At 39.2% G+C, this 21,046-nt stretch overlaps 1 protein-coding gene and 1 long non-coding RNA gene across 2 annotated transcripts in view; one reads left to right on the top strand and one right to left on the bottom strand.

Annotated features, from left to right (window-relative positions):
- The window catches only part of LOC139707664 (uncharacterized), a 102,913-nt gene that overhangs the window by 57,375 nt on the left and 24,492 nt on the right, over window positions 1-21,046 (bottom strand). The gene's annotated exons all lie outside the window — the stretch shown is intronic.
- On the top strand, window positions 3-3,660 carry LOC139707662 (zinc finger protein 850-like; the record flags this gene model as incomplete). Its single annotated transcript, XM_071619237.1, is given in 2 exon segments — window positions 3-150; window positions 153-3,660. Coding segments are annotated over 2 exon segments (1,728 nt in total), but the record flags the coding sequence as incomplete, so codon positions are not given.

The following is a 21,046-nucleotide window of genomic DNA, read 5'->3' as shown; positions in this document are numbered from 1 at the left end:
CAACCCTTAATCCAAACCAAAGGGATCATTCTGGAGAGAAGACTTACAAATGTGAAGTATGTGGCAAAGCTTTTAATCGAAGATCTCTTGTTATTCAACACCAGAAAATTCATACTGGAGAGAAACCATACAAATGTAAAGAAATTGACAAGTTTTTAATGAAAGATTACTGCTAACTGAACATCACAGAAAACATACTGGAGGGAAGCCCTACAAATGTAAAGAATGTAACAGTGCTTTTAATCGAAAATCAGACCTTACTAAATACCAGAAAATTCATACTGAAAAGAAGCCCTACAAATGTAAAGAATGTAGCAAAGGTTTTAATCGAAAATCAGATCTTAATAAACACCAGAAAGTTCATACTGGAGAGAAGCCCTACAAATGTAAAGAATGTGGCAAATGTTTTATTCAAAGATCAATACTTACTTATCACCTGAGAGTTCATACTGGCGAGAAGCCCTACACATGTAAAGAATGTGGCAAATCTTTCAGGCACTATTCAAGCATTTTCAAACACCTGAGAATTCATACTGGGGAGAAGCCCTACAAATGTGAACAATGTGGCAAATCATTTAATCAAAAATATAATCTTGTTCAACACCAGATAATCCATACTGGAGAGAAACCATATAAATGTGAAGAATGTGGCAAAGGTTTTAATTATAGATCAGTGCTTGTTGAACACCATAGAATTCATACTGGAGAGAATCCCTACAAATGTAAAGAATGTGGCAAAGCTTTTAGGCGTCATTCCAGCATTATCAAACACCTGAGAAGTCATAGTGGAAAGAAGCCCTACAAATGTGAACAATGTGGCAAATGTTTTAGTCAGAAATCAAATCTGGTCCAACACCAGAGAATTCATAATGGCGAGAAACCATACAAATGTGAAGAATGTGCCAAAGTTTTTAGTCAAAGATCACTACTTAATGATCACCGTAGAATTCATACTGGAGAAAATCCCTACAAATGTAAAGACTGTGGCAAGGCTTTTAGGCAATAATCATGCATTTTCCAACACCAGAGAATCCACACTGGAGAGAAGCCCTACAAATGTAAAGAATGTGGCATGGCTTTTGCCCGAAGATCAGCACTTACTAGACACCACAGAATTCATACTGCAGAGAAGCCCTACAAATGTAAAGAATGTGGCAAAGCTTTTAAGCATATTTCAGCATTTACTAATCACCAGAGAATCCACACTGGAGAGAAGCCCTACAAATGTAAAGAATGTGGCAAAGCTTTTAGGCATCATTCAAGCATTATCAAACATTGGAGAATTCATACTGGAGAGAAACCCTACAAATGTAGAGAATGTGGCAAATCTTTTAGGCATCACTCAAGCATTATCAAACACCAGAGAATGCATACTGGAGAGACGCCCTACAAATGTGAACAATGTGGCAAAACATTTCATCAGAAATCAAACCTTGTTCGACACCAGAGAATTCATACTGGAGAGAAGCCGTACAAATGTAAAGAATGTGACAAATCTTTCAGTGAAAGGTCAGTGCTTGTGGAACACCACAGAATTCATACTGGACAAAATCCCTACAAATGTAAAGAATGTGGTAAATCCTTTAAGCATCATTCAAGCTTTATCAAACACCGGAGGATTCATACTGGAGAGAAGCCCTACATATGTAAAGAATGTGACAAAGCTTTTAATCAAAAATCAGGCCTTGTTCAACACCAGAGAATTCATACTAGAGAGACTAAATACGTTTAAAAATTGTTTGAAATGGCAACATTTTAAATGAAAGGTTCTTGCTTACTGACCATAGGAGAGTTTATTCTTGACAGAAGATCTATGAATGAAAACAATGTGGATGAACTATTAACAAAAAATCAGTCTTTCAATATCTCTAATGAATATAGATGCAAAAATCCTCAATAAAATTCTGTCAAATCGAATACAAAAACATATCAAAAAGATCGTGCACTATGATCAAGTGGGATTCATTCCAGGGATGCAAGGTTAATTCAACATATGGGAATCAATAAATGTAATTCATCACATCAATAGATTTAAAGATAAGAATCATATTATCATCTCTATAGATGCAGGAAAAAAACATTTGACAAAATACAACACCCCTTTAGGTTCAAACATTTGTAAAGGCTATCTACGCTAAGCCTCAGGCCAACATCATTCTAAATGGAGAAAAATTGAAGGCATTCCCTCTAAAATCTGGAACAAGTAAGGGATGCCCTCTCTTACCACTTCTATTCAACATAGTTCTTGAAACACTGACCGGAGCAATTAGACGAAAGAAATTAAAGGAATAACTAAAGGACAAGAAGAACTTAAACTAGCACTATTTGCTGATGATATGATTTTATACCTTGAAGACCCAAAGAACTCCACCAGAAAACTTCTAGAACTAGTAAATGAATTCAGAAAAATAGCAGGATATAAAATCAACACCCATAAATCAAAGGCATTCCTGTTTATCAGAAACAAATCCTCTGAGAAGGACATGAGGAAAACTACCCCATTGACAATAGCCTCAAATAAAATAAGATACTTGGGAATCAACAAAAGAGGTGAAAGATCTATACAATGGAAACTACAGAACCCTAAAGAGAGAAATAGAAGAAGACCTTAGATGGAAAGATCTACCTTGCTCATGGATAGGCAGAATTAATATTATCAAAATGACCATTCTACCAAAAGCACTATACAGGTTCAATACAATTCCGATCAAAATCCCAATGGCATTCCTCATAGAAATAGAAAATGCAATCCTGAAATTCATCTGGAAAAATAAGAGACCCAAATAGCTAAAGCAATCCTAAGCAAGAAGAGTGAAGCAGGTGGTATTGCTATACCAGACCTTAAATTATACTACCGAGCAATAGTAACAAATAGCATAGCACTGGCACCAAAACAGGCCTGTAGAGCAATGGTACACAATAGAGGACACAGAGACTAACTCACAAAATTACAATTATCTTATATTAGACAAAGTGCCAAAAAATGCACTGTAGAAAAGATAGCATCTTTAACAAATGGTGCTGGGAAAACTGGAAATCTATATGCAACAAAATGAAACTGAACCCCTGTCTCTCACTATGCACAGAACTTAACTCCAAATGGATCAAGGACCTAAGAATTAAACCAGAGACTGCATCTAATAGAATAAAAAGTAGATTCTAATCTTCATCACGTGGGATTAGGCCCCAACTTCCTTAATGAGACTCCTATAGCACAAGAATGAAAACCAAGAATCAATAAATAGGATGGATTCAAACTAAAAAGGTTTTTCTCAGCAAAAGAAACAATCTGAGGTGAACAGAGAGCCTACATTCTGGGAACAATTTTTTACCCCTCACATATCAGATAGAGCACTAATCTCTAGGATATAATAAAGAATTCTAGAAGCTAAGCACCAAAACCATCAATAAGTTGGCCAAGGACCTGAACAGACACTTCTCAGAAGAGGATATACAATCAATCAACAAAACTGGTTTTGTGATGCCTTCTGCTTCACTTTTCTTTTTTAAATTTTTTAAGTGGTCACAATATCTTTATTTTATTTTTTATGTGGTGCTGAGGATAGAACCCAGTGCCTCACGCATGCCAGGTAAGCACCACTTCAGCCACATCTCCAGCCCTTGCTTCACTTTTCTTGCTAAAGATTGTTTTGGCTATTCTAGGTCTCTTATTTTTTCCAAATAAAAAAAATTAATGAGGTAACTTTTTTATAGCTTTATTTTATTCATTTATTTTTAATGTGGTACTGAGGATTGAACAGAGGGCCTCACATGTGCTAGGCAAGCACTCTACCATTAAGCCACATCCCCAGGCTCCAAATGAATTTTATAGTTGCTGTTTCTATGAAGAATGCCATTAAGATTTCAATAGGAAATTCATTAATTATGTTATAATGTTTTTAGTAGTATGGCCATTTTGACAATGCCAATTCTGCCTATGTAAAAGCATGGGAAGTCTTCCCATCTTTGAAGTTCTTCTTCAATTTCTTTCTTTAGTTGTGTAGTTTCATTGTAAAGATCTTTCACCTCTTTTGTTAAATTGTGCATCTTGGTTCTTACCTCAGGGCTAAGTTGTACTACACAGACCTAATAAGCTCTCATGGATATCTCCATATAAATCTTCATAATTCTTTCAAGACCCATGGTAACCCAAGATGAATCCTCTAAATCTATGCCAATGCACAATTTAAAATAGATTTATTGCATGATGATTATCTGCCAGACTGTGTTTCTTGAATATACTGATGGGAAAAAAAATGTTCTTCATGAAGAGCTGCCAAGCAGCACATAAATTCAACCAGGTAATTTTGTGTACTTTTTGGAAAATGAGAGTAATTCTGGGTAAGATACATTCAATCAGCCAGGAACTGGTTGATTATCATAATATAAATCTCCTTAGGAAAATAGAAAAGTCAGAGTAGATAATTACAATTAAAAATCCACATAGAAGCATGTATGTTGTGACACACAGAAACTCACTGTGAATAATGAGGCAGAAAGAATACCTTGACAAAAACAGTGTTATGATTTAGATGTGAGGTGTTCCCCAAAAACTCATGCATGACAAAATGCAAGAAAGTTTATATGTGAAATGATTGGGATATGAGATTCTTAATATAATCAGTGCATTAATCTTCTAATAGGGATTAGCTGGGTAGTAATTATAGGCATTTAGGATGTGGCTAGAGAAGGTGGGACAATGAGGGCATGATTTTGGAATTTATATTTTGTCTGTTCTAAGGAAAGCTCTCTCTCCCCCTCTTCCTTGCGATTATGTCCTGAAGCAATTTCTTGTACTACATCTTTTTATTATGATCTTCTGGCATACCTTGTGCATAGAGTAATAGAACAAGCTGTCTATGGACTGAGGCCTCTGAAACCATGAGCACCAAATAAACTTCCTCCTCTGAAAATTTTCTTATCAGGTCTTTTGGTTGCAGCACTAAACAGCTGACTAAAACATACAGTTATTACTGTATTACTCAATAGAATCCAAATATATTTCCCTCAGTACCTAACACTGAGGGAAAATATCTGAGAATTTTACATCTTCATGAAAGAGTATGGGAACCCCAGTCAAGAGTATATGTTTCTGACCTTGCAGAACAAGTTTCTCTAATGTATCACAGAAACCATTCTTAATGTCATATGGGTTTTTCTAAGGTGGGATCTCAGGATGGTGAAGATGGCCAGAATTTACCAGGGAATACATTTTCTGTAGCTGAGTGCTTGTGATCTTTGATATATCTAAATACTGGGGAGAATGGAAATACCATGTTAGAAAGAAAAAGAACTTAGGATTTTGAAGGCGTTAAAGGATTTTAGGAGTTGCAGGCAGAAGCTCTACCTCCCTAAGGCCCACATATGTTAAAACCTAGCTGGATTGGAGGAAAACTTTTCTGGCCAGAGTAAGAGAATGTTAATTGGACCAAGCAAGAAAGGTAGGGGTCACTGGAATTATACTACACTTATAGAAGTGCCACACAAACTAGGAAATCATGAGGAAAATTGTCCGCATGTACAGTGGGGGCATCACAACAAAAGGTTGCCATGAAAGCCTGATGCCTTATCTGAGACGTCCTGGTGGGAGAATTTACCTGATTAAAAAAAAAAAAAAAAAAAGACTTCTTTTCACGTATGGCTTTCCCCAGAAGAGGGAAATAATATAAACACATATTTGAAGCCCTGTCTTCAGAATGGAAACACACAAAAGGAAGATTGTGCCACTTGGGCAGAAAACAATGTAGTAATATCTAGTGTGTCTTGGGTCCTCAAAATCAATGTTTTTGGCTTTAGGTTTAAGTGAATCTACAAATGCTTGGTGAGCTCTTATGAATATCTCCATATAAAAACTTATAGATGCCAAAATCCTTAATAAAACTTTAGAAAAACCACGTTAAAAAACATATGAAGAAGATGATACACCAAGATTAGGTAGGCTTCATTCTAGGATGCAAGGCTGGTTCAACATACACAAATCAATAAATGTAATTCACCACCTAAGAGAATTAAGAACAAAATCATCTCAATGGATGCAGAAATGACCTTTCATAAAATACAGCACTCAAGCATGTTAAAAACACTGGAAAGGGCCTGGGTTGTATGTCAGTGGTAGAGCACTTGTCTAGCAAGTGTGAGGCACTGGGTTTGCTTCTCAGCACTACATATAAATAAAAAAAAATAAAGGTCCATCAACAACTAATAAAAATATAAAAATAAATGAACACTGGAGAAAGTAGGGATATAAAGGAGTTACCTCAACATTATAAAGGAAATATATGAAAAACTCATAGCCAACATCATATTAAATGAAGGAATATTGAAAGCTATTCCTCTAAAATTAGAAACAAAAGAAGAATATTGACCCTCACCACTTTTATTCAATATAGTTTCTGAAACTCTAGCCAGGACTATCAGGCTAGAGAAGAAAATTAAATGGAGAAAAATCAGAGAAGTAGTCATTAAACTATCATTGTTTGCTGGTAACAGAATCTTATATATAGAAAACCCCCAAAATTCCACCAAAAGACTTCTAGAGATGATTAAAGAATTTAAGAAATAGCAGGGTACAAGAAAAAAGGCTCATTAAATTAATAGCTTCTTTACAAACAGCAATTCAGCAGAGAAGAAATCATGAAAACCATCATTTGTAAAAAAAAGTCAAGAAAAAAATAAAATACCTGGGACTTAATCTACCCAAGGAAGTAAAAAAAAACTATACAACAAAAATCACTTATCACTGAATAAAGAGATTAAAAAAGGCCTCAGAAAATTAAAAGAACTCCATGTTCTTAGGCAGAATTAATAATGTCAAAATAGCCATACTACCAAAGCAATATACACATTCAATGCAATCCCCATCAAAATACAATGAAAAGCTTCAAAGAATTAGGGGGAAAAAATGTCCTACACTTTGTTTGGAAGAATAAATGATCCATAATAGCCAAATCAATTCTGAGCAAGAAAAGTGATTCAGGAGGCATCACAGTATCTTATTGCAAATTATACTGCAGAGCTATATTAGCCACAACATCATGGTACTGGCATCAAAGTAGACATAAATCTCCTTAAAAATGCCTGAATTCTCATTAGATACAAACATTACTTTGCTGTCAAAAGAAGTACTTTCTTTGGTTAGGATTTTGTTTTCGTTCTTCAAAAATAATCTGTTAGCTCCTACCTTTTTCTTATGTGTCTTGTCCTTTCAATTACATCTTGAACAATCTTTTCATAAATTATTTGGGGGAGATCAAAATTCATGAAGAGATTTCCCCCACCCCTAGTAGATGTGGGAAAGTATGAAGACTTGGAGCCCAAGAGGCAATAGGAGGGTATCTTAGCAGAGAGAGTCAGCTTGCTTCAGAGCCCATGCAGAAAAGGTGAGTAGAAACAGGGGGACCAGTGGGGAGTGAGGAGGGGAGGGAAAATAGAAGAATTGGGAAATAAGGTTGACCAGATTATGCCGTATGCATGTATGAAGACATCACAAGGCATTCTAATTTTATATGTAAATATAATGCACCATCTAAAACATGAATGAATAGATGTGTAAAAGTGTTCTTTTTTCTCCACATTCTCTCTAGCCTTTATTATTATTTGTATTATTGATGATTCTCATTATAACTAGAGTGAGATGAAATATCAATATAGTTTTGATTTGCATTCACCTAATTGCTAAGGATGTTGAATATTTTTTTCATATATTTACTTATTGAATTTCTTCTTTAGAGAAATGTCTGTTTAGCTTTTTTGGGTATTTATTATGTTGCTTTTTTGGTGTTAAGTTTTTTGAGTTCTTTATATATTCTGAATATTAATTTATATATATAATTTTTTAATTTTTAATTAAAATATATATTTTAGAGGATTAGCTGACAAAATTCCCCCTACCCCCATTTTTTAGACTTTCCCCTTCACTCTTGTTTCCTTTGCTATGCAGAAGATTTTCAATTTGATGTTATACAATAAGTAATTCTTGATTTTATTTCTTGAGCTTAGAGGTCTAGTTAAGAAAGTCAGGTTAAAAGGACATAATCAGATCATTTTATCCAAATATTATATTTTACCCAAATTATTTTTATATCCAATGAAAGAACTCAATCCACAGCAGGTGATCTTCTCACCTGGGACCCCACTGACATTCACAGAGGCACTTCATTTCTGCCCTGAACAGATTACTCCTTTGCAGTGGGGTCTGGGAGTTTAGATCCAGCTAAACATTCTACTCCTATTCTGTTTTCTTTCAGGACTGATTTAATGACTGTTTTGAACACTTAAATCATCTTTATTGTCCTTGAACATATCACATTTAATGAAAGACAAGATCAACAAGGCAGAGAAAGATCAGTAAAAATAATACTGAAAACAGGAGGACCTTGAAATTTAAGTCACCGAGAGAAGAGAAAGAAAATAAAACACAGTAAAAGTGGTTCAAAGGGGCCAATTTCTTGGTGAAAATTGAGAGAAAAGTTCATGGAGAGGTTCTTATTGAAAAAACTGACTATCAGTCACATGAAAGTTGAAGAGGGATGATTAGGAACTGGGAATAGGGAAGGAGAAAGGGAAGGCAGGAGAAGAAAAAGACAGAAGGCTGGACAAGATCCATGTACCACACACGCCTGTGTGGGAGGGTCACAGAGAAAACCCATTCATATGTACAATTCATATGTGCTCACAGTTGCATAATAAAAGGGAAAAAACATCTTTTAAAAAAACAACACTGCTATATTCAAATTAATCTTGTTTCATCAACTAAAACCAGTTCAGCAGACACCTCTGATGCCTGATGGTTATGGAGAGGAGAAATAAGGGGCCCGGGCACTAGCAGTCCCTCCTGCTTCTGATCATCTCTGCAACAGCAATAATCTGATCTGACTTGAATGCAAATGTACTGAAGCCATCTGAGGTGCACTTTCTCAATTTCCTCATCATTTCCTCCAAAGTTACATAGCGCACTTTTTTCTTTCCTTTCTCCTCTATCATCAACAATATATTTGTGTGTGTGTGTGTGTGTGTGTGTATTTTGTACCAAGGATTGAACACAGGGGCATTCGAACACTGAGCCACTTCCCCACAACTATTTATATTTTATTCAGAGACAGGTTTCACTAAGTTGCTTAGAGCCTCGCCAAATTGCTGAGGCTGGCTTGGAACTCGCCATCCTCCTACCTCAGCCTTCCAACCTGCTGAGATTACAGGCATGCACCACCACCACACCCACCTAACAATCCATATTATTTTCAAAAGTAATTTCTCATTTATGGCTTGTTCCCACCAGCTCTTTCCTCTTTACTCAGCAGTAATATCTTAGATATAATTTCTATTTCTTCATCTCTTTGCTCCTTCTCATCTGACTAGATAACAAGCACAGAAATAAAAACAGAAAGTATGCTTTCCCTTGATCCTGTCCTGTCTTCAATTACTATCCAATGGCTCTTCATCCAGACTTTTCTAAAGGGAAGTCTATAGACTCTGGCTCCTCAGTGCAGTTTGAAGATCAGCACTGGCTTCACCTGAGAACTTACTGGAAATGCAGAATGGCAGACCTGCTGAACCAGAATGCATGTTCTTGGCATGGTCTACAACAGCTGATTCATTAAAGCTTCAGAGGCGCTGGTCTATGATGGGCCTGCTTCCAATTCCTTTATCTTACCTTTCTGGAATCTGGTCTCAAGTTCCTCCCTATTATATTCCCCCAGATTGAAACTACAAAAGAAGTCCAAAACTTGCTAATGCACTTTTTTCTTTTGGTCACTCAATGGCTTTCCTGATTTCTCCCTAACTGGTTCCACTATTCTTTCCAATTTTCTTTTATTTTGGCCAATATAATAACATCCTATGTAATAGCAACATTTTATAGGAAAGTTATTTCCTATTGACACTGCCTCCTCCCAAGCTTAATAACAACAGTGGGATAGCTTTCCTCTAACTCCTTGAGTTAACATTACCGCTAACCAGCTGTGATGGTAACCATAGAATCTTTCTCATTTTATGTCCCACTGAAGAGTGAGGATAAGATCCAATCCCTACTTTACAGAGTTGTACTGTGAAGAAGGCAAAAATGGGGTGAGACCTCAAACTTGATAAGGTGCTCAGTTGAACTGTTAATAAGACCCTTATCCTCCACTCGCCATCTCTGTTACCTGCCTGCATCAGAACATACCTAAAGTCTGCCACACTTCATAGACCACAAGACCATACAATGGTTTTCATGACTATAGCACAGAGCATGTTGGGTTCTTTCTCTAATGAATTTGAAGAATAAAATCCATAGACACAAGAGAGCAAAGTAACAGGATTTATTACGGTAAGTAATAGAAACTGGAAAGCACAGGTCCCCATAAGGTAGAGGTTCAGAAAGAAGGATATCCAAGAGTGGCTATTTTCTAAGGTTTATATAGATCTATAGGTCCAAGGAAGTCAGCCTCCTGCCCAGTCCTTGGTAAGGCATTCAGTGTCCACAAGGTATTCATGCAGCCTTTTAGTCCAATCAAAATATCAGACATCTTTCCTTCTTTGGAGAGTCATGGACTCCAGTCATATAGGTCCTCATTTAAAAATAGCATTTTTGCAAGTTTCTTAGCAAACATCTACAGGTACTATTTGTGCTCAACTGCCCAGAAATTTACCCATGGGCCCACCTCCCCATCCTCCCAGAGTTATCTCTTCCTCCGGACATCATTACTAAGTCCCCATTAAATGACTTAAGTAAATGGCTTCTGCTCTTCATTTTCCTGAAAAGAGTACATCTATGGAATGCCCACCTTTTTATAAAAGGAGGTGTGCACAAGCCCACATAGGTTCCAAAGTGGTGTCTGCAGACACCTGCGACAGCACCCCATTTAGCTATCCTGATCCATGCCTACCCTTTCAGAGTGTGGAGAATAATGTTCTGCTTTCACAAGCCCACTAGATGATTCTGACATGTGCCGAAGTATGAGACCCAATGACATGGGTGGTCTTAGACATCTGAGTTCATCAACCACAGGTTCAATGGTACAACACCCATCCCTGCTCATGAGTGGGTTGTGAAATGATCTCGGAAAGATCACTGGAGACTCTGTCTCAGAGCAGCTCAGGCCAGGCCACAACTCAGAACAGAGTGAACAAAATGAAGGAGGGAGAAATGGTCCTGGACCTGGCACAAATATCTTCTGCCAGCTCTATGCTCCTGATGCCGTGTGCCCTCTTATATATTACCACACTGATGGTCCTGTCCCACACTCCGCCCAAGCCCACCTAGCAGCTATGCCCTGGTTTGAAAAGTGCCCAGATGTGAGCACACTGATTTTGCACCAGGTTTCTGTGCAGGAGGAAAATCCAGGTATTCAGAAATTTGTGCAAAGCTGGAAAAGAAGGAAAGGAATGAGCTCTATGCTTGTTCTGTACAGTTGGGCCACCTCTGAGCTTCCTCCCAGGGTAGTTGTCCTCAATGGCATGACTGTTCTGTGGAACCCCTAGGCTGCTCCAATTTGGACCAGTCAGCTACCCCAAGATGGAAGGCAATCCACGAGAAACAGGCAGGAGGAAGACCCTGTCCAAATGAGGTGTCCCAAAGTTGACTGTGAGGTGTCCCCCAGGATGACACAGAAGCAGGACAAAGCAAAGCCTTGCTTGGAGCGGGAGGAAACAGAGAGCCCCTGGATCTAGAACATATCTACTGCCTTCCATCCGAGCACCTAGGGAACTATCTGCTCACTCTAGTCCACACTACCTTGCTTTGTATCCTACAATTCTAGGGACTCTCCCTGGACCTCTGGAAGCTGAAGGCGGATTCCATCTAAGGCATCTTTCATAATTCCACAAGTCCACATCCTTCTTCTACACAACACACTAGATGAGAACAGCTAAAATTGGGGGCTCCCAAGTGGAAACAGGTCTCCTCTCTAGCCCTGGATATCTCCCATACAGGAAGGAGGAGGGGAAACCAGAGGCAGTATGCTACTTCCAAGGCCTGAGGTATCAGGTCTCCTGAGAAACACTGAACTGGTGTTTTCTGAGCTGGACATGTAAGTCCTCAGGCACAATGGAGACACCCAGACACAGCTGCTAACTGTAGTGGTACCAGGGACCAGCACCCTCTGAGCTCTATGCCACCTTAGAAGTACCACACTGAGGGCACTCCAAGTGCAAGGATCAGGCAGCATATCCCAGAATCCCAATCTCAGCTCAGGGACATGATGATGTCCTTATAGAAGAGGCTGTTCTGAAAGCAGTAGGGACTGCTGGAATCTGTCTTACATGTCATTTCTCCCTGCCTGCTAACTCCATCTGACAGGCAGTCACATTCCCTAGAAGTGGCCCCAGGAGACCTCGGGCAAGGTGCAAAGTGAAATAAAGAAGACAATGCAGCCGCAGCCCAGCTAGCTGCAGCACCAACTGTGGGAAGCTCGTGCCCTCATGGGGCTGGGCCTGTCCATCATAAAACTCTTCAGTGAGGCCAAAGAGTCTCGGCTTCCCACCTGCACCGACAATCTGCCTCCACAGCCTCCCGGGGCCGGGAGCAGCTCAGGACCTGCAGGCTGAGGCTAAACTGGCCTCCTTCCCCGCAGTTCCATCCTTGCCACAGCCACTCTCCCACCTCCTGAGGGGAGTTGAATGGATATAACAGACACCAGAGATGGCAGTCAAAATCTATTGTGACTTTTTACACAATTTTGCCAACACCTGCTCTAGAGAAGTAGGATCATATTAATACTCTATGCTGGGAGTTATACTTGAAAGGCCAGTTAAACGAAATCAAACACCTTTGTGGGTAAGTAAAAGGCTTCCATTATTCTCAGTACTCTTCATAACAATAAACATGAAGACTGGCAAGGTTGTCGGGTCCTTACTGTACTGGGGAGGGGCATCCATCTGCTGCCTTTCTCTCATCTCAGAAGTTACAACCAGTGCTACTGGATTAGTATAAGTGAGAGCTGATACCAAGATGGAATCATTCTCCTCAGTCCCCGAGCTGGAAGTTACGCCTGCCTGCCTGCCCAAGTTCTTTCTAACAGCCCCCAAATTATTTCATCTCAATTATTTCTACCTGCTGCCATGATTTACAACCCTCCCCTGCTTTGCATACCTCCTAGGAATGAAAAATTTCTGCAACAATGCTTACATTTTTTTTCTAAAGATGACCACAATTCAGAAAAGACGTTCTGGACACACTTGCCCAGCAATCACACCTCCATTAACCAGCGGATAGGAACTCCTGCTGCAGGGGCCAAGACCAGGGAACTGTGTATTAAAATAGCCTTTTCTCTCTGTGTGGTCAACTTTATCTTCAAGATTATATATTTTTGTCTTCATTGCCTGAGGTTCTGTCTTCCAAGTGGTCTAGTCTATTGGTGATGCTTCCCACTGAATTCTTAGATCTATTGAGTGCTTCATTTTTGAGGATTTCTGCATGATTTCTTTTCAGAACCTCTTTTTATTGAAGTAATCTTTGATCTCCTGAATTTTATCTCTGATTTCACTCCTTATATCATCCTTTGCCTCAGGGATCAGTGTAACTATGGACACTCTAAACTCCTTCTCTGACATTTCTTCCACGGTGGTGTCATTGGATTATATTGTTGGTGCATCTTGGTTTGTTTGGGGTGATTTGTTCCCTTGTGTTTTTTGTTTTTTTTTCATATTTGTGTGTCTACCCATCTACCAGTGTGGATCTGAGGCAGTACAGTTTCTAACCTATAGACTTGTAGTGTCTCTGAAGGTTTCCAGTATTTTCCCTTGAAGGGGGAAACAAATAACAGCAACCAATGCACACCATATACAGCGTTAAGCCAGATAGCCCCTGCTATGATATCTACAGTTTTGTTGGAGTGAATCAGTTATTATTACCCTCTATGCATATATGATTACAAAACTGGCGTAATTCTCTATCATGTACAACTAGAAAAATGAGAAGTTACATTCCATTTATGTATGATGTCAAAATGCATTCTACAGACATTTATAACTAATAGAATCTTAAAAATTTAAAAAGGAAAAGAAAGATGTGTGTTGGGGTAGGGGAAATCTCATAAAATGGAAGGGAGAAAGGAATCAGAGGAGGGAGGGGAGAAGGAAAAGGAGAAATTATATTGGCCAAATTATACTGTGTACAGATATGAATATTTAATAACAAACCCCACCATGATATACAATGATAATGCACCAATAAAAAATTTGTGTGTGTGTGGGAGAGTAGACTATTCTCTAAAGTAGCGGTTTCTCCCTTGGCCTTTCAAATTGGTACTTGCCTCAACTTCATTAAAGAAGCCCACGGTTTACTTCAGCATTTGATTTTTTTTTTTTATGGCAATGCTTTAATTACCAAGTAAACAGTTCACACAACTTCAATCTCTGCCAAATAGCACTGTGCCACACAATAGAGTGTCTCACCCCCGCCCCCCCCCCCCCCAAGAATACTACTTCGTTTGAATTTTGGTTTTGAGGCATTTGACCATGGCGTATTTGCGATCAAGGGAAGACTACCAGAAGGCAGCCTCCACATTCCTTTCATCTTCCAAAGGCTAGTTGTTCATAGTGCTTGCATTTTGGATATATCCCATCATTTTGAAATCCTTAGAATCACTGGGGTTTAAATTCCTTTGATTTTTTAAATGTTTTTGTTTTGTTTTTCACAGAATATTTGTGTGTGTGTGTGTGTGTGTGTGTGTGTGTGATGCTGGGGATTTGAACCCAGGGCCTTGTGCATGCAAGGCACTCTACCAACTGAGCTATATCCCCAGCCCTTCATAGAACTTTTTATTATAGCATATTGTTACAATTATTCTTAGTCTCTTTCTGTGCCTAATTTATAAATTTTATTGTAAGATTTTTTTGTGTGGGGGGGAGGTACCAGGGATTGAACTCAGGAGCACTCAACCACTGAGCCACATCCCCAGGCCTATTTTGTATTTTATTTAGAGACAGGGTCTCACTGAGTTGCTTAGTGCCTCACTTTTGCTGAGGCTGGCTTTAAATTCAAGATCCCCCTGTCTCAGCCTCCTGAGCTGCTGGGATTACAGGCTAGCACCACCATGCCTGGCCACTATAAGATATTTTAAGTATTGGGAAAAAAGTAGTATACATAATGGGTTCAGCACTATCCCTGGTTTCAGGCATCCAGTGGGGGTCCTGGAACATAGCTCCCACAGATAAGGGACAGCTACTGTAAGTGCTGCGTGCTCATGGGAAACTATACTGGGGCAGGTTTCTAACAGTGGGGATGCTTACAAAATTTTCAAACTAACCTGACTAGCCTACTGGAATCTGGTACCCATTCACTTCTCATATATAATTTCCATATCTTTTGACTTTTTTTTTAAAAAAATACTTTTTTGTTGAAGTATAGTTGACAGACCAAAAATAAAATCACATAAAGTATACCATTTGATGTGTTGATACATTCGCCTATGAAACCACTACAACAATCCAAGATAATAAAATTATTCATTGCCCCCACAAAAGTTTCCTTATGCAACTACTGATTTTCTTTCTGCACTATACATATCCTTGAATTTTATATAAATAGAATCTTATAGTATGTATCTATTTTTTTTCTCTTCTTTTACCCAGTATTTTAATTTTGAGATACATTCATGTTGTAGCATATATTTGCTTCACTTTGTTGTTTTGTAGTAACTCATTGTATGGATACCTTCAATTTATCCATTCACTTCTGGATTGCCATTTAGTTTGTGTAACACTTTTAGTTAATACAAATAAGCTCCTGTGAACATCTATGTATGTGTCGAATAAAGACACGTGCATTCATTTCTCTTCTGTAAATACCCAGAATGGTCGATGTATGTTTTTAAAATCTATCAGACTGTTTCCAAAGTGACTGAACCATTTTACTTTTTTGCAAGTAGTATATGAGGGCACCCATTTCTTACATCCTCACCAATTCTTGGTATGGTCACTCTTCTGTTTTATTTTTTATTGGTTCTTTTTAGTTACACATGACAGTAGAATTTATGATGATATAATTGTACATGCATTGAATATATCTTTTTTTCTTGGTGGCAGAATTTCTCTTTGCTTTTTGTAGACTTTACCTCACTGACTGGCTATTGGTGAGCAAGCAAATTATGACACCGAATGATCAGACCACGATGCAGGTGAGGGTGCATTTACGAGATGCCTAAGATCAAAAGCTGGCTTTAAAGATTAGTGAATCTAACCGAGTAGCAGAAGTCTATTTAAATTTTGAATTCAGATTTGGTTCAACTAAGAATTCTACAGATATGTAAATGCTGTAGGTAAAGCAAAAATATCATGGAATAACATACATGCATTTGAGAAAACTAGACAAGCATAATTTTCCCTTATTTCAGTCAACCTGTCCCATTCATAATTTCTTGAACAACAAAAATTTTATGAGTACTTACATGAAAAGATCCCGAATTTTATCAAATGTCCTTGTATTCTGACATATATTCAAAGACCACTGCATTATAGGGATACTCTACAAGAACATTTGAATGATCCTGTTAATATGTATTTAAACATTGTTAGTAATGTTTATAAATTTTACCAGCATTTTTTAAAATATTGATTTCGGGCTGGGGATATGGCGCAAGCGGTAGCGCGCTGGCCTAGCATGCGTGCGGCCCGGGTTCGATCCTCAGCACCACATACAAAGATGTTGTGTCCGCCGAGGACTAGAAAATAAATATTAAAAAATATCCTCTCTCTCTCTCTCTCTCTTTAAAAATAAAATAAAATATTGATTTCCTAACACCTTTTCCTCCTCCTCCTCCTCCTCCTCATTTTGTACTATCTTTGTTGGACTTTGTTATTAAGGTACAATATAACTCATATAAAATAAATTGGGAACTATTTGCTTCTCTTTAATTTTCGGAGAAGACAAGAAATTTTTAGAATTAGTTTATACAATAATATTTTATGTGTTTACTCCATTGATACCCTGTGGTATTTGGAATTTGGGCTGTATTCCTTGGGGACTCAACTTACTGGTGGGGATAAAAGATCATCATCTGGAAATAATGCAAAGGCAAGTGAGGATATATTTATATAAACACACACTAACAGAGATGATCATACACCTGCATCACCAAAGTGCAAAAAAGTTAATTCAAACTCATACAACAAAGAGCAGAAAAAAGAAAAAAGATACAGCATCTGCTTCTCTAATCTCCCTATGTGATAGCTTCGTGGACTAGCTCTACAAAAGAGCAACATCCATGCAACTGGCTTCAGTAAAGGAGGATTTGAGACAATCTCAAACCAGAAAGATAATTTGGTTTTGGTGGCGGTGATGGGAGATTTACCTGGAATTCAACTCAGGAGCACTAAACCACTTGCCACATCCCCAGCCCTATTTTGTATTTTATTTAGAGATAGGGTCTCACTGAGTTGCTTAGCACCTTATGTTTTTTGCTGAGGCTGACTTTGAACTGGAGATCCTCCTGCCTCAGCCTTCCAACTCACTAGGATTTTAGGCATATGTCACCATGCCCAGCTAAAAAAGATACTTAGCAAAATGAAATTAAACCTTTATCTCTAACCCTACACAAAAATCAACTCAGAGTGAATCAAAGACTTAAGCACTAGAACAGAGACCCTGCACCTAATAGAAGAAAAAGTAGGCCCAAATCTTCACCATGTTGGCCTAGAATCTGACTTCCTTAATAATACCCCTAAAGTGTAAGAAGTAAAATCAAGAATCAATAAATGTGATGGATTCAAATTAAAAAGCTTCTTCTCAGCAAAAGAAACAATTAGTATCGTGATTAGAGAGCCTACGGATTAGGAGAAAATCTTAACCACATGCACCTCCGATAAAGCATCAATCTCTACGATTATAAAAAAACTCAAAAAACTTAATGCCAAAACACCAAATAACCCAATCAATAAATGGACCAAGGAACTGAACAGACACTTCACAGAAAAAGAAATACAATTGATCAACAAATACATAAAAAATGTGTTCAACGACTCTAGCAACTAGAGAAATGCAAATCAAAACTACTCTAAGATTTCATCTCACTCTTGTCAGAATGGAAATCATCAAGAATACAGGCAACAATAAATTTTGGCGAGGATGTGGGGAGAAAGGTACACTCCTATATTGCTGGTGGGACTGCAAATTAGTGCAACCACTATGGGAAGCAGTTTGGATATTCCTCAGAAAACTGGGAATGGAACCACCATTTGATCCATCTACCCCATTCCGTAGTTTATACCCAAAGGACTTAAAATCAGCATACTGTAGTGACGCAGCCATATCAATGTTTATAGCAGCTCAATTCATAATAGCTAAACTATGGAACCTACCTAGGTGTTGCTCAATAGATGAATGGATAAAGACAATGTGGTATATATAACTCAATGGAATATTACTCAGCTTTAAAGGAAAGTAAAATTATGGCATTTGCCAGTAAATGGATGGAGTTGGAAAATATCATGCTAAACAAAATAAGCCAGTCCCACAAAACCAAAGGCTGAATGTGTTCTCTAATATGTAGATGCTAATTCACAATAAGGTGTGGGGGACCCTAGGAAAGAATAGTGTTACCATATATTAAGTAAAGGGAAATTATGTGAAAGGAAGGGAGGGGATGTGGGGATAGGAAAGATAGTAGAATGAAACAGACATTATTACTGTATGAATCTATGTGACTACATGATCAATATGATTCGATAACATGTACACTCAGAAAAATGAGAAATTATATCCCATCTGTGTATGATATATCAGAGTGCATAAATGCATTCTATTGTCATGTATAAGTAATTAAAACAAAAAGTTTAAAAAATAAAAAGAAAGGTACTTAAATACTAGCATAAAACATTAAAAAATAAAAAGAAAGGTACTTAAATACTAGCATAAATACTAGTTTGAATGTTCTCATGTCTATTTATAAGAAAAGAATCTAAGTATGTTAAGAGGGAATTATCCCCAAATATGAGCTATCATGAATAAGAAAAAAACACAATGTGTAATACTTCAAGGGTTGAACTTAATATTTTACTTTGATGAAACATACTAACAGACAACAATCATACATAGTGAGTATAAATAAAGATAGGTAAAACATAACTGATTAGAAGCGCTCATTAAATTGATGATCACGGTGCCTCAAGTAACATCAGTAAGAAAAATCATACCAGTCACAAAGCTGGTCAGTGCTGGTGCTAGAAACTGAGTTCCAACTTTCTCATTCCACAGGCCACGTTTGGTCCTAACCTCACGGGGCCCTGAGGCAGTCTGCCTCTGCTGGTTTAGGCCATCAGCTGTCCCTGGGACTGACACTGAGCTTACTATGGCTGGCTGGGGTGGGAGCTAAGCAGAGAGACCGGTTAGTATTTGCAGGACAGCAGAGCCATCTGAGTCTGCCAAGATCACATACCACCCCCTTACCATCCAGCACCTGCCCAGCACCTGGAGTCCTGGTTCCCCAGCAATCACCCCACCAAAGGGTGTGTGGCTAACCGGGGAGCTGTGGCCACAGGCTCTCACAGCTGCCAGCCAGGAAGACCTTCTCCACCCACCCTGGGCTTTCACACACCTCCACGCTGGCCCTCACCCGTTCTCACTGAGCCACTCAATGGAATGGAAACAGACCTCAAATTCCTCCTCCCATTCCAAATTGTCTCACTGGGAACAGCTGCATCTCTTGAAGAGCTTTGATTTCCCAGGGTAAGGAAAACAGGCAGCAAGCCCACAGGGCCTGCACTGAGAATGACGTGGGGACCCTGGGAGAGGAAAGAGGAAGGGGCTGGTGTCCTGGACTTCCTTCCTTAAGGGGAACCTCCTTCCCTCAATCTCACCCCAGCCCGAAGCTCTTCTCAGAGTTGGGTTCAAGGAGTCCCTGCCACAGAATTGTACTTATTTCTAGTCCTCTACACACACCTCCCATTGGGATGCTTCTATTCTTTTTGTGTGTACAAAACCTTCCTAATAAAGCCCCAGGGCATAGAGCATTCCTAGTCTCCCCCTATTGTGGCACCCAATTTACTTTCTTCATTTTATTAAAGTTGATAAGATTTCCATGGAGGGAACCCAACCAAAGTCCATCATGAGGATTATACACCAATAACACCCCACACCCTGACCCTCTGTCATGAACTAATTCCAGTGCCCACCAGGGTCATGAGATGTCCATGATAAAGCCCTGAAGCAGCTCAGCCTTTGGCTCTGGAGGAAAGGAACATTGGAACTGAGCTCTGGGGCTCTAATTCCCAACTCTCTCTGAAGACAAGCAAACAGGCCATACACACGATGGAGGTAGGGACCACATACGTATTTCCTACCCTCAGAGGGTCTCAACTTCACTCTATTCTCATGGTACCACCTGAAAGAGACTATCGTCAGCTCTGCTAAACTCCGATGCAGCTTAGCTGTCGGCCAGCCTCACCACATGGAGAACAGGGACACGGGCTTCTGTGCAGCCTCCTTCACTCCTGGGTAAGATAGATGTGACTGCTCTAGCACACAGAGGCCTCTGTGAGACTCTCTGGAGAACAGGTTGTCCAAGTGCTGGGGTCTCTCAGCCAAGTGCAGGGCACTCTCCTCCAACCCTCGGGATGCTGGTTGCCAAGGACAGAATCACTCACACCCACATGGTCCTTCATTGCAGTGTACACCATCACCAGATCAGTGAGGAAGGTGCCAAGAAAGGGAATGGCTCCGTGTGCCATTGGAGTCGTTCTGAAGATGAGGACACAGTCCCAGGGGCACATAGAAGGCCTGAAATTCCATTAACCTGATTCCTGGACCCTCTACTCAGGCATCCCAACTGGAGCCATTGGGTGCCTCCCTCCCATTCTCTCTCTCTTTTCCCCTGGGCTGGCTTCAAGGGAGACCAAACACTGCTCTATGCCTCTATGGTGACATTTCCACAAGTCAAAAATGTGTGTTCTGTCCCCACCTCTAGCCCCAAACCCACCCTGAATGCAGCCTCTTCCGGGATCTTGCTCTGGGCCCTCTGCTGCAGGTATCTCAAACAACATGGTAAACAAGTGCCTTACTAGGACATCCCTGGCTCTCTGGACTTGAGATCTCCAGCTGGAAAGGAGGATCCTGGTCTCCTGACTCTCTGGA

The sequence above is a fragment of the Marmota flaviventris genome, chromosome 1 (assembly GCF_047511675.1).
Source record: "Marmota flaviventris isolate mMarFla1 chromosome 1, mMarFla1.hap1, whole genome shotgun sequence".
Lineage (NCBI taxonomy): Eukaryota > Metazoa > Chordata > Mammalia > Rodentia > Sciuridae > Marmota > Marmota flaviventris.
The sequence above is the reverse complement of the archived record's forward strand: the minus strand, read 5'-3'. Positions and strand labels throughout refer to the sequence as shown.